General features: G+C 37.6%; 1 protein-coding gene across 9 annotated transcripts in view; it reads left to right on the top strand.

Moving 5' to 3' along the window:
* The window catches only part of KAT6B (lysine acetyltransferase 6B), a 105,700-nt gene that overhangs the window by 56,041 nt on the left and 33,301 nt on the right, over nucleotides 1-16,358 (top strand). For 6 of the 9 annotated variants that reach the window (XM_082053454.1, XM_082053457.1, XM_082053456.1 and 3 more), the window contains 8 exons: nucleotides 1,117-1,232; nucleotides 1,381-1,462; nucleotides 2,470-2,602; nucleotides 6,129-7,054; nucleotides 7,978-8,099; nucleotides 9,660-9,775; nucleotides 11,288-11,429; nucleotides 14,328-14,489. In XM_082053454.1, coding sequence (XP_081909580.1) covers nucleotides 1,117-1,232; nucleotides 1,381-1,462; nucleotides 2,470-2,602; nucleotides 6,129-7,054; nucleotides 7,978-8,099; nucleotides 9,660-9,775; nucleotides 11,288-11,429; nucleotides 14,328-14,489 — 1,799 coding nt within the window. The remainder of the gene's footprint in view (nucleotides 1-1,116; nucleotides 1,233-1,380; nucleotides 1,463-2,469; nucleotides 2,603-6,128; nucleotides 7,055-7,977; nucleotides 8,100-9,659; nucleotides 9,776-11,287; nucleotides 11,430-14,327; nucleotides 14,490-16,358) is intronic. The other 3 variants (XM_082053461.1, XM_082053459.1, XM_082053462.1) reach the window with 3 other exon arrangements.

Here is a 16,358-nt window from a genome sequence, read left to right as displayed (position 1 = left end):
TGGATTAGCCTGTATTCTTGTTTGTGGTGGTTTAGCTCAGTTTTGAACTGAGGAACAGCGGATGGAGAAAGTCTGAATTGGCATGACTAGACCTTTGCCAGGAAGAAAGCACATATCCTGGCCCTGACAGCGAGAAGAAAGCGTCCTTCATGTGCATCGTATCCTTGCAGCCATATAAGTGATACACGGCACCAAGGATTCTTACCTCTGACAATTTGTGGGTTGATGTTCTTGATAATCTTTGAATATAACAATGGCAAAACCTGTTTCCCTGGGAAGGCTTATCCATTCCTGTTTAGCAGTGCTTTTATCTCTTCTGTATTAATGGTATACTCTGAGGTTGTTGACAATGTGAAAAATCACTTGTCAGTATTGCCCAAGGTGTTGTATGTGTTCAGTTGTCTGATATCTTCTATTAATTGGAAAAGCCATGTAGGTCTTCTAGCCTGCCATGAAAAGAGGATAGTTGTGCCAGGGAATAAAATATAGTTTTGTGGGAGGTTGCAGTTCAGCTACTCTTCCCCTACTGCCTACCATTTAAAATCTTCCTTTGCAGTAGGTGTTTCTCATGCCCATTACCTGCTTCGTGTTTTTTTTCCTTCTTACTGCTCTGAAGTTGTTCTTCGTATATAATTAAGTAATAAGTTGGAACAAAAAAATGCATTTAGTTTGACTATTAAGTTTCTCTGGTAGATACTTGATATATTCAGAAAAATAGCTAATACGGTTTTATCTAAAGATTTTCTCCGTTTCTGTTGCTCTGCTATGAAAGGGAAGTGGGGTCAAGTTTGTAAAAATACTTTTTTCAGAACCAATGGCAGTTTAATGTGGTATGAGAATAACCTAGCGAAAATAGAAATTCCATTTCAAGTGCTCGTGTAGACCATTCACAGGTGTCAATGAGAATAAAGTCAACTTTCTACCTCTCTTCATAAGTTAGTTTTATGGTAGCTATTCTTTATCTTTGTATGAAGTGAACGAGTTAAATAATCTGTTGCGAAGTTTTCAGAACAGCTGGTGTTTGCAAGGTTCTGGTGGTGCTGGCTGTGTGGCTGTCTTCTGCTGAACCTGAGAATCCATCTCAAGCTTTTTTTTTTTTTTTTTTTTTTTTTTAAGGACATCCATCATGTTTGAAGTTCTGTCCAGAGTTAACAACAAATGTGAAGGCCTTAAGATGGCAGTGTATTGAATGCAAGACATGCAGCGCATGTAGGATCCAAGGCAAAAATGCAGTAAGTTGCACTGTTATCTGACTCTTCTTTGTTTCCTGTAGCTCTATGCTTAGCACATGTGCAAATATAAATCACTGATGTACAACTTCAAGCAATGCTGTATTAAGTATTTTTTTTTCCCTCTTCCCTTTCTCCCACCCCCCTTCAGGATAACATGCTTTTTTGCGACTCTTGTGATAGAGGGTTCCACATGGAGTGCTGTGACCCGCCACTTTCCCGAATGCCAAAAGGTGATACTAAAAATCCTTTTGATGAAAATACTTTCATCAGTCTTTTCTCATATTAAATGACAAAAAGCTCTTGAGCATGCAAATTGTTTTTACATTGGTAAACAGTATGACTTCAGTCATGTCAAAGCCAATACTTTCATTTTTCTTTGAGATTTTTTTTTTCTCAGAGTTCATAAAGATCTGTGGTCAGTTGACCAGATGTGTTCACTGTTGGCCAGTTTCTTTAAGGTGAAGTTTTACGAAGGCGGTTAAAATGTTTGGAGTATACAAACTGACAAAGAAATCCTTAGAGCCGGTGAAAGAGCCTGCTTCTTCATGCCTTTCCTAAGAGTAATTTAAAAAACAGAGAAAACACCTGTGTCTTCAGATACTCTAGATCCTGATACATAGCACCTTTCGTTTCTGCTCTCACATCTTTGTGGCTTTCCCTATTTAATCTTAAAGTTACACTGAATACTTTTTCCATTTCTGCCCACCCCAACTCCCAACCCCTATCCCCCCTAAATTCCCAGCCTTATCTATAATAAATGTGTTCAGATGTGATCACCTAACATTAAAAGGATGCCAAATTCAAGTTGTTGCATATTAAAACAAACATACCTAGGTATGATCTGGTATTTTCTTTAGTGTGCTCTAGCCAAGATTGCTTTGTAATGCTCATGTAATTTTTTTTTGTCACTGTCTGAATTGTATATGATGAAAGATCCTATGTAGTATAAGGAGGGACAAGCTAGAACAGAAATTCTTCCAAGAACCCATTTGCTCGCAATCTTTTATGTGATTTTATTTTTTATTCTTTTTTAACCATTTCCATGAGCACTTTGCTTTCAAAAACTTCAACGTATGAGTAGAAGTAGATGGCTTTTCTCTGCCTACTTCTCCTTCCCTGTGTCTTATTCATAAGATAATTTATTGACCTTGTGTACTTGGCATGTATCTTCGGAGACACATGCAGTACAGATTAAATAAACTTTGTGCAATTAAACTTTTTTTTGTTTTTAATGTAGGGATGTGGATTTGCCAGGTCTGTAGACCAAAGAAGAAAGGGAGAAAGCTGCTTCATGAGAAAGCTGCCCAAATAAGGCGACGATATGCAAAACCTATTGGACGACCGAAAAATAAACTAAAGCAACGAATGTTGTAGGTTTCTCTTCAATTTTTTTTTTTTTTTTAAATGGTTCTGAGACTATAGTCAACTAAGAGTTGATGCAGGTTCAGCTACAGTTTTTAACTGTATTTCAAGTTGGGGAAAATACATGTTGAGTGTTCTAGTATATGGCTTTCAACCTAAAGGCCAATAACTTCTTAGTTATAGTGGTTACTTTTTGTGTCATGTCAGAAGGTGATGAAAAAAACCCTTTTCCTGTAGCTTACTTCCCCAGATCCCATCTTTTTTAAACAAAACTTGTATTTATAGCAGATGCAAATAGAAGTCTCTATGATAACATATGCCACAGCTGTCTTTTAAACATAACTTCAAATAATTGAACTACATACAAAATCTATACTAAGAAGATAATAGCGAGTTACTTAAATCCAACTTTAGGAGACTGTTCAGCTCTAAGACCTGTTCAAAAGTTGGATAAAAATTACTTCATTTGTTAGTATCAGCTCACAAAACCCATTCCAAAAAGCAAGCTAGGCAAGTCCTACAGAAGTTCTGATTTCAGGGGTACTCTGGAAAAAATTGTTACTTGAATTCTGCTGTTAGGCTGCCACTGGTTACTAGGGAAAGAGGTTGAAATTCCTCTTGCTTCTCAGGAATGTGTTTATCTAAGACAAGAGAGTGCTGTAATTCCTTTGGCATCTGTCTTTCCAGGGAACACTGTAGTTGGGCTTTAAGGCTTGGTTTGGAGGATTGTTTAAGTAGCTTTCAAATGCTCAGTTGATGTTACATGGAGTGTTAAAGAGGAACAGATTCTGTGTTAATTCCAGTAGCATGTTGCCCTTCATCACGTGTTCTTATCCACATATGCCTTCCTTTGCCTATTTAACTGTTTGGCCACGTCAGCTCAGCAGCTGAAAGGCTTTCTGGCTCTATCTACTACTCATTCTGTCATGTGGCTGTTACCCAACCATTTTTCTCTATTGTCTAAACACGTGTCTGGTATTCTTCAGAGTTGCATGATAGCAGATGTAAAACTTTGCATTTTGCAACATAAGGATTTCTGGAGGCAGTGTGGCCAACGTGCACAAATAGAAGGAGAAAAAAAAATGGTACTAGAGTACATCATGCTAGTCAGGTTGATGTACTTGGTGCTGTGCAGCTTGCTATGGTCTCTTTCCCCACTCTTTCTGCCAGGGTTTCTTTTCTTGCTGTTTTGGTTCTTGTCCTAAAGGTCAGTGTGTGTTGCTCTAGGAAAGTAGTACAGGACAAGGATGAATTGCCGTGCTACATGAAAGTAAAAGGTGTAGTGGCTTATGAGAGCATGCTGTTAAACAGAGAGTGGTGAAATATTCTTCTCTATTCTCCTCCTGACTAAATAACTTGGGCATTTGAAGGTCATTGAAATAGCCATACAACTTTCAGTGTTTTAACTGAAATTCCTGTCTATCACTGTGCACAATAAAAATATTCCATGTATCTCTAGCTACACCTCTGGCTTTACCCCTTTGAAAACTTCTAAACCTTCAACCGGAGTTCTAACAGAGTACTTGCCATCTTAGTTCTCTAAAAACATGTCCCTGATTTGGGTTCTCACAGTGGATTTAGCAGGAATGTCTGTCTGACACAGTAATTCTGCTTCTCCTCTTTTCTCATACATGTAGAATAAACGTTGGAAAGCTTGTGAGGGTTTTACTGTTACATTTTGCCAATGGGATTCTGAGCTACAGCTTTTAACATAAATGTCATGCTAAAGGATGCATAAGTTTTGTTAGCATTGGATGATGAATATGAATATTTTTATGAAAATCTTTTTTTGTAGCACATGAGCCCCATTAGCATGTTGGAGTGGTACTTGGGGGTGGTTCTTTACATAATAAGTATTTGCAAGACTGTGGACACATTTCTGTTATTTCAGTGTCTAATATATAAAACAAAGGAATCATGTTTTAGAAAACTGGTGGAATAAGAGAAGACACTCTTCCTTATGGAATCCTATTTAAAAGTGATTGTGGGGTACAGAGGATGACAGTGTCATATGTAAAAGTGTGTGGTCACATGAAATACAGGAAGGTTAGCTAATGCCACTTAGTTATTTTTGTGTGGTACAAAGAAAAACTGTCCAGTAGTACTGGAATAACTTTGCCTGTTGACCATCTGTGGGAAGCCCTTCCCAGGCAAATGACTCTGTAGGATTAACTAAAACCAGGTGTGTGTTGGCCTCTGGCACTGACTGTGATTACTGCATCTGGCAGAAAGAATAGGTCTTGTGATGGACATAAGCTTATGGCACCAAAGGATTCAAAAGACTTAAAAGTTTTTGGTTGTGTTGCCTCTTAGGAGCTAACCAAATTTAAGGATGTGTGAATGGAAAAGGGGCTAGTTCTTAAACTGGTGGGCCCTTGGAGTTCAGTAAGCCAGATGGTAGCCCCAGGCTGTGCAATCTCTAATTAGAAGTGACCTGTTGGAATTAATTACTTCTGCATCTCAATTAAAAAAGCAAAATCTGTAGAAGAAAACTTTCCACTGCAAAGTAAATAAGCTAACTTCAAAGAGTAGGATGGAAAAGGGAATCAGAGCACTTGATGCAATTATATAGCTTTGTTTGGATTTTCAGTTAGATTGTGTCTCCTGATGCCTATTTCTTTTACTGCCAATATTTTTAAATTTTCTGTTTCTATATACTTACAGTATACTGCTCTTCAGTGTATCCTTCAATGTCGTTCTTCTCTTCAGCCCTTAGCAACCAGCTAAACCTGTACTTCTGCTGTCACATTGGCTTTCTGCGTGCCCTTTTTCTTCCTTTCTTCTTAACACCTTCCATGTTAGGCCTGATTGATTAACAGCTTTTCTTAAGTGCCACTTGGTCTTAGAGTTTTGCTTTTTCCTTTCCTATTTTTGGTTTTGCTACTGTTACAATTTTTAAAGAAAACAGAGTCTGTTTCTTTGGTTTTGTTGTAATGTTCTTCTTAAACTTACCTCATTCTGCTTTTAAGTCTTTGATGGTAGTTTTCGCTACTAGTGTTGGCATACATAATCCAATGAGAGTATGAAAAAAAAAAATAGCAGCTTCTCGAAAACTGACTATATTGCTTTAAGGACTGATAGACTTTCTTTGCAGTTTAAGCCTGAAGTTGTGTTTTGATATGCAGTAACTTATTAACACTGAACTTGTGCATTTCTTTTGTGTGCACAATAATATCTATGGTGATGGAGCAGTTATGGTACTCAAAGTGCATTGATGTTCTTCTCCAAAGAAGTGCACTTTTGCCATGCATAAAAGTAGGTGGGGAGGCTGTATACTTGTGAGATCGTGCTATTCCAGCTGCTTCTATTTATATTTACTATAGACTATCTATTAAAGACAACAGGGTGGGGGGAAACAACAGGGGAAAAAAAGTTGGATGTTATGTCATAGTGTGAAATGTATTTGCGAAGTGTGTATGTCTTTCTGTTTCTTTAAAGACTTTGAAGTGCAGTGGCGTAAGTAACTTTTGTATAACTGTGGTGTTATTTGGCAGTAGTTACAGATTTTTAATGCTAATTTTTATTTTTGCATAGGTCTGTAACCAGTGATGAAGGATCCATGAATGCATTCACAGGAAGGGGGTCACCTGGTAGGGGTCAAAAGACTAAAGTCTGTACCACACCTTCATCTGGTCATGCTGCATCTGTGAAGGATTCAAGCAGCAGATTGCCTGTTACAGACCCCACTCGGCCTGGTGCCACCACCAAAATCACCACCACCTCCACCTACATATCTGCCTCTACACTTAAAGTTAACAAGAAAACCAAAGGGCTCATTGATGGCCTTACTAAGTTCTTTACACCATCACCTGATGGTCGCAGATCACGAGGTGAAATAATAGACTTTTCAAAGCACTATCGTCCAAGGAAAAAGGTCTCTCAGAAACAGTCATGCACTTCTCTTGTGTTGGCTACAGGTACCACACAAAAGCTAAAACCTCCACCTTCTTCACTTCTACCCCCAACCCCCATCTCTGGTCAGAGCCCCAGTTCACAAAAATCCAGCACTTCCACTTCTTCTAACTCTCCCCACAGTTCTTCCAGTCAGTCAAGCGTGCCCTCCTTTAGTGGCCTTCCTAGTAACAGTCAGATAAAGGGACTTTTCGATGGACTCTCTCATATCTATACCACTCAGGGACATTCTCGGAAAAAGGGACACCCAAGCTATGCACCACCCAAGCGTTTGCATTGTAAACCAGACTTATCTTCCACATCAAAACCTAATAGCCATTTCTATGGAAAGAAAGCTGTTAGGAGTAGGTTTATTTCTCGTACCTTTGGATGGGGTGTGTCTAGAGGACACGCTTTTAAAGCAATTGCTCACCTCAAGAGGGCAGCTTTCCTTAAAAAGCACAGGATTCTAGGCAGAATAAAGTATAAAGTGACCCCTCAGATGGGGACCCCCTCACCAGGGAAGGGGAGCTTGGCAGACGGAAGGATTAAACCTGATCAGGATGATGGTAAGCAAAGGTCAAAGCGCCAACCAAACCTGCGTCCCATCCAGAACCAAAATTCTTATATTGTCACATAGGTCTTAGCTATTTCTCTTGTTCTTGCTTCACTTTCATACAAAAGCAACAAAACTTTGACCTGTTATCTAATGCTGACTAAATCTCCAAAACATGTGTTGTGTTCTTTTTTTTTTTTTTCTGACTAATACCACACCACCTTTTTATTATTTTTTGCATTTGTAGTGACACTAGGAGCCCCAAGTGCCTTCATAATGTTGCTTATGGCTGTGTAGTACCGCATGAGTAGTCACTTTTCATGCTAGTTCCTTGTTATTCCCCTGCCATTTCTCTGGCAGTAGTTCTGTCATCATGATTGTGTGCTGTCAGTGCTTATAATGGTGGGAATTTCAATTCATTTCCCTCTGCTCCATTGCTTTTTCATGAACAATTCCATCCTGCTACAGTCTCCACAACACCCGATCTGTACTGCTGTGAGCTACCTTTTTTTATAATTTTATTTAAGAAAATATAGTTTTATAATGTTCGAATGTAGATTTAGCTTAGCATTGGTCTCCAACTTCTAGGGGCAACTTTTTTACTCTTATTTTTACTTTGTAGAGTATACTTTAATAAGTACCATAGTTTTAGTGATAGAATATATTCCATTTCACAAGGTTCAAAACTCATTTAGCAGAACTGGATTGTAAAGGCTTATACAGACAGACAAGCAAGTGCCAAAAATAGCTCATGCAACAGCAAACTACAAAACCAGAAAGGGGAAAGGTTTCATTTCAGTTACTTAGTAATCCCAAGTTTAGTTAAAATGGTGAGTCATAACAGCTGTAGTTGCTGCAGTCCTATTTAGGAGTATCACTTTAAGGCATGTGTAACCTTCATGTCTGAATAAACTTTTTGCTGGTTTTAAATAACAGATACTGAAATCAAACTAAGCATCAAGCAAGAAAATACGGATATATTTCTGGTGGGAAGCAAGGTCACTGTTACACAGGAGGATTTGGAAGTATTTAAGCAGGCTCGAGAGCTTTCCCTGGAGGTAAGAATCAGTGCATAAAATGTAGTTATTTCTGTAAATAAAAGCTTACTTTATTTTCATATGTCTGTTCATCCTCATTTTTAATATATTCCTTTTGATCTAATGTGTCATGCTTGCTGTGAATTTAATTTGGGAGACACTGTAAATACAGTTACATTCTCTTAGGAGACAAGGCCTCACACTGGAATGGATCAGATGATGAGTGACACTTGGGATAGGTTTTGAAATATAAGCATTTTGGACATAGGACTACGACTGATTAAGCATAGAGATTAAGCATAGCTGACATCCTGGTCAAGACTGGGATGCTGGTTGGTAACAATGTGCTTGTGGATAAAGCAGCCACTGTGAAAAGTTGAGTTTGTCCCAGCAAATACTGCTTGATAGGAAACTGGGTTTACTGACTTCATGAGTTCATTTTACCCAATGATGTAACGCACTTCAAGTTTAAATACTATAGGCTTTTTCTAGCAGTGAAAATATTGATCTGAATCTGACTAAAACTGTTTATACCAGCTGGTGTTAATGCTCTTCTTTAAGGTGTGTAGTGTTAATCTAAAGCTTGTGGAGACTGAGCTGTTTCTTTTGACGATGTTTTTGTTTGTTTGTTTTTTGACCAAGGAACCTGGACATGGCAACTTCCTGTGGCAAAATAGACTTTTATGTTTCTGTGTCTATGAATTGAGCAACTGGTGTCTTTGAGAATCTGGGTCAGAAGGGAGGTGCATGGAATGTTTCAACTGCTGTTGTTTATAAAATTGCATCGTAAATTTGTCTTGTGTTTTTTTAGTAATTGGAAATCACTTAATTTTTTTCAGATTTAGTGTACAAGAACTGTCATTACCTGCTATGGGTCAATGCAGTGGCTTTTTCGTAGTTTAAATTCAGAGTTTGTTAAGGAACAAACTCAAACCAAGTTTAAAGATTCAACTTCATTATTAGTTTGTACTTCCATTTGTTCATGGAAGTGGCTCCTACCTCCTCCTTTCCTTGTCTTTCATATACAGTCCAAAAATGTTAGGTGATAAGATTTCTAAAATTCGTGGCACTGAAATTACTTTTTTCCCCTTCTTTTTTTTTTTTTTGTCTAGTCTAGCAGTCATTTTCTGATCAGCTCAACTTGAGAATGATAGCCAAGATTAGTTTGTGTCAGTATACTGTTGACTGTTCAGAAGTAAACTGCAAGGACTCCAGAAGGGTTCTGCTGATGCCTTCTGGTGACAAAAGGATGGCGTTGAGTTTGAACCAGAACTGTACAGAAGTCCTCATGCTAGATGCTGTGGGAGAAGAGGACTGAGGCAGTTGTGCCTCTTATTTGTCTGGGCCATGTACCATCTATTTGTATACACTTGTAAGCACTGCTTACTTCACTTCATGTTTAGTTGTTTGGCACCTTGACAGACATCTTCCCTGGCTCTATTTGGCTCTTTGCAAAGTCTGTCCTGTGCTTGTCCAGGTTGGAAGAACTTAAGGAACTGATTTAAAGAGGTTGATGACACAAAGCTAACTTTCCTTTTACTTTTTCTATAACTAATATTTTGCTTTTATTGCACCTGACAGAAAATTGGTTGTAAAAATGGTGGTGAAACGAGTGGGCGATACCCTTCTGTGATTGAGTTTGGAAAATACGAGATACAGACCTGGTACTCTTCACCTTACCCACAGGAATATGCAAGGTAGCGAGTTGTCAGGATGGTTGGAATTTTTACTAATGTGATAATTACAGTTTATTTTCTTGTTATTTTGTAATTGTTCATAATTTACAACTTTTATAAGTAAATATGATTTTGTAATTTTAAGTGAGAACAAGGGTTGATCTCTTTTTTTTTTTTTTTTTTTAAACTAGTTCTAATCAAAGATGCATTAAGAAGACTGATTTTTCCTAGTCCTGCGTAAACATAATCTTGCAGCATGTATTGGTGTGGTTTTGTTGTTCTTGTGTGTTGGTGTGGGGTGGTGGGTTTTTTGTTTTTGTTTTTGCTTTTCTCTCCAAACCATTGCAAACAGGTAAGTCCAACTTTTGGCCACTTGGAGCAATTAACCTTGTTTATCATCCAGAATTTCTTAACATCCTTTTTCTAGGAACCAGGGAGGGGTCTGAACATGCTAGATAAGTCCAAGTGAGTAATTATGGCAACAGCGTCTTGTTTGTGGCTGCCTGTGCCAGGGCACACCTTGGAGTCAGGCAGAGAGCATGAACTAGTATGTGTGCTCAGCAGATCTCCTGATTTTTGAATGTGCTGAAAAGAAATTTTTTGATGAATCCATGGGATCAGTGGCACACATGGAGTTTTTTAGAACTATATGTTTATCAAGCTCTGCCTCTATAGCAAGCACTGAAGTTATGTGGTCTATCCCAAAATACCTTTGCATAGTATTATTTTAAGCTGCCTTTTCTGTCAATCCCTCTTGTTCCTAGATATGGTCATGTTTGTGTGGTAGGAATGAGATATGTATCATCAACTGGTAATATAAAATTCAAGGGTTTAGAAAAGCGTAGAAAGCATCTGTATTTCCTGCTTTTATAGTGTTAATATTTATTTGAGTTACTTTTTTATTCCCTCAATTTATGTGATGAGAGTTACTTGTTTCATCAATTAAATTAATCCCAGATAGAGGCATAATGGTGGATAATTATTAGAATGAGGCAATAGTGGGATGGCACCTGTAGGAGGCAGTGTGGTATTTGGCTCATTGCAGTGGGGTTAGATCATGGAACAAACAGTTCAAATACGTTTATGCTGTTGATAAAGTTGCTTAGAATACTGGAGTGGTGTAAACTATGGCTGTGATCCCAATGTGATCCCAGGATCATACTCTTAGTAGCTTAAAAACACATAAAGATTGCCCTCTGCTCTAGAACTTTGTAGACTAGTTTCTGCAGCAGTCTTCCACTGCTTCAGTAATTTAAAAATGAAGGTAAGTAGCCATAAAACTCCTGAAAAGAGCAGTCCATCTCAATTGAATTAGGTTCATTGTGATTGATTGAATCTTTTCTAGTGGCTGATGTGTATGTTTAATCATTCACTCTAATGTGATTGTTTTTTTCTTATTTTTTTAAGCTTAAGCAGTGTTTACTCATGGTATCTTATATACAAATGGGGAGGGCTTTTAACTTTGTGGTAACTTTTCTGTTTATAGAACTTAACGAATTTTCTGTATAAAATATCTTTCTAATTTTCATACAGATTACCAAAGCTTTACCTGTGTGAATTCTGTCTTAAATACATGAAAAGTAAAAACATTTTGTTGAGGCACTCAAAGAAATGTGGCTGGTTTCATCCTCCAGCCAATGAAATCTACAGAAGAAATGACCTTTCAGTATTTGAGGTAGGTATATAAAAATCTAAACTTCTGAGAGTTTGTAGATATTGCGGGCCAGTTATAGAGCTAGTGAAAACTTACTTAAATACTTCCTTGGAGACTCTTATACTGCAAAACCAAGCCCATCTTCCCCCTGTTCCACCCCACCGTATTCTGTCACAATTCTTATTTTCTTCATGCACCGCCCAACCTCTTAAGATACTGTATAGTATGTATCTTTGGGGACTGCAATGGAAGCTCTTTTACTGGATTGCCTTTGCCTTCTCAGCAAAGGTACCTCTTGTACCCATTCATTTCTGGCTATTTGAGTATCTTGGGTGTAGGGAGAATACTAATAATGTAGATGCTTCCAATGTATAAAAGCAAGCAAAGCAGTTTCTCGGTTATTGTTATAAAAACACAAACTTATCTATTAAGTGCTTTTGCCTTCATTTTGGATGTTTGAGAAACTTGCCCTGGAACAGCCTGGTTGGGTGACAGAGATTCAGTCCAACTTTGGCCAGAACACACTGCCGTTAATTTAGAAAGTCAGAGTTGAACTTTGTGTATTATTTTTATAGTCTGAATTATTCTCTTGAGACACAACTTCTGTTAAAGTTTAGTGTCTTCAGGATATCCTGGACAATAGAATTCTGTGTTTCAAATAGCATGCCTGCAGTTACTACAGCTGTGCATTAACCTCCACATTCCTGTGTCTCGAGAGTTGTTACCTGTTGCATGAGCAGAAAAGACTGCTGGGATTACTAGGACTTCTTTTGAGGCTATTTATCAACAAGAGTGTTTAGATGTGTATATTGATAACTTCTTTTTACCTGCAGGTATCATAGGTTCTTCTTGAAACTTATATAGTATAAATGGATTTGTGCTATTAAAAAATAGCTATTAGCATCAAGATTGCTACCTTCCTGACTTGGGCAATGTTTACGAAGATTGTAGATCTCCCAGCAAAAGACTTCAGTTATTATATATATATATTTCCTGTCAAGAAGCAAAATTGTCCTAGTAAATCCAAAATAACTTAAATTTCTCTGTTAGCAGGTGTTAAGAGCTGTGCAGCATACAATAGGCAAATCCTGCTTTCCAGTTTAATTTCATTAGCTACTACCAATATGTGAATAAAAACTTCTTAAATTAAAATATAGCTCAGAGAAAGGGGTTGGGTATGGGCGGGGGATTGACACAAAAACACATGGCAAACAAGGTGAATGTGAAGCAATGTTCCGACTCTTTCTCCACTGCATTTATTGCCTTTATTTACTTTAGGTGCTTTAATAAGCACTTATGTTAAGATTTCTGAAATAAAGTAGGGTTTGGTTTTTTTTTTTTTAATTCAAAGGCTATTGTCAGTTTTTACTCTGCTGATTGTGGAACCTTACTCATCAGTTGATGTCCTTCCTCACAGATACTTTCAGTAACTCTGTACACCTGTTTTCTGTTTGACAGAATGAAGGGTTTGTGGTTTCCTTCATGCTTTCTGTTTTTGAGATGAGTTTGACATTTGAGATTTATGTACCTCTGCCTAGAGCATGACTTTGACAGATTTGAGAGAAGACTTTGACATAGTTCACTACCACGCTGTATGCAAGAAACTTTTGACAGATGCTTGCTATTGAAGTTGCAGTCCCTCTTCTTCCCTCCCCCCTGCATTTAAAACTGATGAACAAGCTGAGTTTGTCTGGAATTTAAGGAGTTTTTTTACATTTCTGTACAAATATTCTTGCTGAAAAATATATCTTACATAATTTGGGTTTTCAGGCTTGTGGCTTACCTGATGATGATTTCTACTTGGGTAATGCTTGCATTTAATTTGCACACTTGCTAATAAGTGTGAGAAGCAATAAAGCAAGCATCTAGAGAGTTGGAGTGAGTTGTATGAGAGTTTAATGTGTTTGATAGGTTCTTGAGTACTGCATGTAAGTTTATTCTGATTCAGGAGCAGTAGCTGTCCATTAAATGTTTTTTTTTTAATCCAGATACTGCAAGTATACTACTGAAGCCACCTTGAAATCCCTAGATATATCCTAAAGTTTGGGGGTTACTTAGATTTTTAACTAGGATTTTTACTAAAAACAAATTAGCATAGAAAATTGATTCTTTTTTGAGACACAATGGCTGTCTCTGCAAATGAAATATGGGTAGTGACTTTACTAAAGAATATTAGTACAAGCAAACTTTTCCATTAAGATTATTTCTAAAATGCTGTTGCCTTTGACTGAGTCTTCCCTTCCAGGGAGTAACTAATTGATTTAGGAAATCTGTGTCTGGCTCTTCTGTAGCTGTCTGAGTCACAGCTTGACTCCTTACACTCGTAACATACCTAGACTAATTGTAGTACTTAGCCTGAAAATTTAATTCTCTTGCTCAATAGTGTTTTAGTCTAGCATAGAAGTTTTGTCTAGTTTATCTAAAACTTTGCTGTGATTGATATGTAGTTGCGAACTCATTCATTTGCCTTACATTTCAAGGATTCAACACAATACACTTCACTGTTTTTGTTTTGTTTGACTGTTGTACACCACTGCCTTTTAGCAAACCACAGTTTAATATCATTTTAACTAGAACATTTTGTTGTCTGCCAGTCACTAATTTTCATTTCAGGACTGAACTGGGAGAGGTAGGTCTCACTTGAACAATGAAAAGGTGAACCTACTTTGTTTAATAAATCCAGGTCCTTGGAGAATACTTGCAAAGTAATTAGTACTAACTGGAGAATTCTTATTTAACAAAAAGCTGGGGCATTTATCTTCTGAAACTTAATGTGTGTTTCTTCTGAAACTTAATGTGTGTTTCTTCTGTAATTCCATCTTGTTCATGTTTCCTTCTAGGATATGATTGATGCAAGAAGTTGTTTTGTCCTAACATGTTGATAGCATTGAAAATAACTGCATCTGTCTTGCTTTCTAGGTTGATGGAAATGTGAGCAAAATTTATTGTCAGAATCTTTGTTTGTTAGCTAAGCTCTTTCTGGACCACAAAACCTTGTATTATGATGTTGAACCATTCCTCTTCTATGTCCTTACAAAAAATGATGAGAAAGGCTGCCATTTAGTTGGATATTTCTCTAAGGTAAAAAAAAATAAATTTGGTTGTTTTAAAAAATACTAATTTTCACCTTTTCTTAATATTTGTGCCAACAGCAAAGAAGAAACAATTCAGTAGATTGAATCTTCTCTATAAATTTCCAATATAATGTGCCTTGTCTCAAATACACTTGTCTTTTCTTGTCTCAGACACTGATGCAAATTGAGCAATTGTATGTGCATTCAGCCACATGTGGTGGTGGGTTTTTTTGTTGTTGGTTTGGTTGTGTGGTGGTGTCTTTTTTGTTTGCTTTTGTTGTTTTTGTTTTGTTTTCCTTCCCCTAGAATGTGTTGTGGTTGCAGTAGAAAATCAAATATTTTTCCTCCCTCTACCATTTTTGCAATAGTATACCAAGTCTAGCTTCTAAAAGTGCTCGGTATCTCAAATGCTGGTGTGTTTTCATGGTTTTACTGCTAGCAGTTCAAGCTGGATGTTCAGACATAACTGGCCAGCTGCATTCACCTCCTGTGTGCACTCTGATCTAATGCAGATACTCATTGCACTGAGTGGAAGAATGCAGTGCCTAACTTTATGGCAGATGCTTACTTTAGAGTGGATGTCTTTTGGTTGGGGTTTTGCTTTGGATTTTAAAGTAACAGGTGACTGCTATAGACAAAAGTTATACTTCTGTAGACTGTCTTGACAAAGATGACAAAAATAATGGTGAAATATTACTAGATGTGTCTGCAACAGAAGTTTCCATTAGTTTGTTCATAAGATATGTGGTGAATTGGTAGTTACTCAGACATTCAGTACTTCTTGCTCCTAGTATCACCGCCTCCCTCAGTATATAGTTTTCTTTGTTTATGAAGTGATTTGTATGAAGATGTTGCTTTTAGGAGGTTTAAAAATCATGTCAGAGTACCTCTATATTATAGTGGTCTCTTGGGGGTCGCCAGTTCCTTCCAAGATGGGGGCCTTCCTCGGATTAAAGTAACCGTGAGATGTGTAGACACAATTTGCACTCTTATGTCAGTTGGGAGTTCTTGTGGCATACAAACATGTCAACTCTGATACAGGCAAATATTTCCTACTAGATTTATTTAAGGTACTGGAGGTGTTGAATCTCTCTTGTTGTTTGTTCCTTCTTTCAGCAAGAATGCATTTCTTCCTCCACTTCACCCTTGTTGCTTTTGGCCAGTCTGTTTGTTACATCTGATGATCATGCATGTTTTAACTACCAAAACATAAGAAAAATAAAACCTGATTCCACTGAAGTTATTTACTGAACTGCATGTGTTGTCCTGGGTTTCACACCTCCCCCCCGCCTTTTTTTTTAAAAAAAAAACCACATGTGTGTTCTTGCTGGCAAAAGTACTCTGGCTTTTCTTCTCTAATGGCAAATAACGTTGGCAGGATGTGAACTCTATGCTAGCAGCAGTCTTGTGAGTTTGAGAAGCCTTTACAGAGAAAATACTTCACCATACCATAGAAACTAAGACACCTGGTAAAATACGGCATGAGTATCTGCTCTCAGAGCTGAAGAAATCTTTAGAAACCAATGTTCTGGCATGTGATCCTGACAGTGTCATCACTGGCCTGGTGTCATCTGATGTGTGGAAGCTGAAGTGATAGCTGGTGTCTTAAACTGTCCCTGTGCCTGCCACAACTTCTTGTTGGTTATGCTGACCTGGATATTTTTGGTTGATTTATTGGTCTCCTTCAAAACTACCTAGTGCTGATGTTGAGAGATTTGTGTGTGTGTGTGTGTGTGTAATCTTTTAAAGGTAACAAGGCTTCAAGGCTCTTCCTTTTTATCAATAAATATGAAAGAACCGTTAACCTTAAATTCTTAGAACAGTTTCCTAGTTTAGATTCTTCCTTCTTTTGTCTTAATCAATGGAATATTTGCCT

Source organism: Streptopelia decaocto (assembly GCF_964273445.1).
Source record: "Streptopelia decaocto genome assembly, chromosome: 5".
In the NCBI taxonomy this organism is placed as follows: Eukaryota; Metazoa; Chordata; class Aves; order Columbiformes; family Columbidae; genus Streptopelia; species Streptopelia decaocto.
The sequence above is the reverse complement of the archived record's forward strand: the minus strand, read 5'-3'. Positions and strand labels throughout refer to the sequence as shown.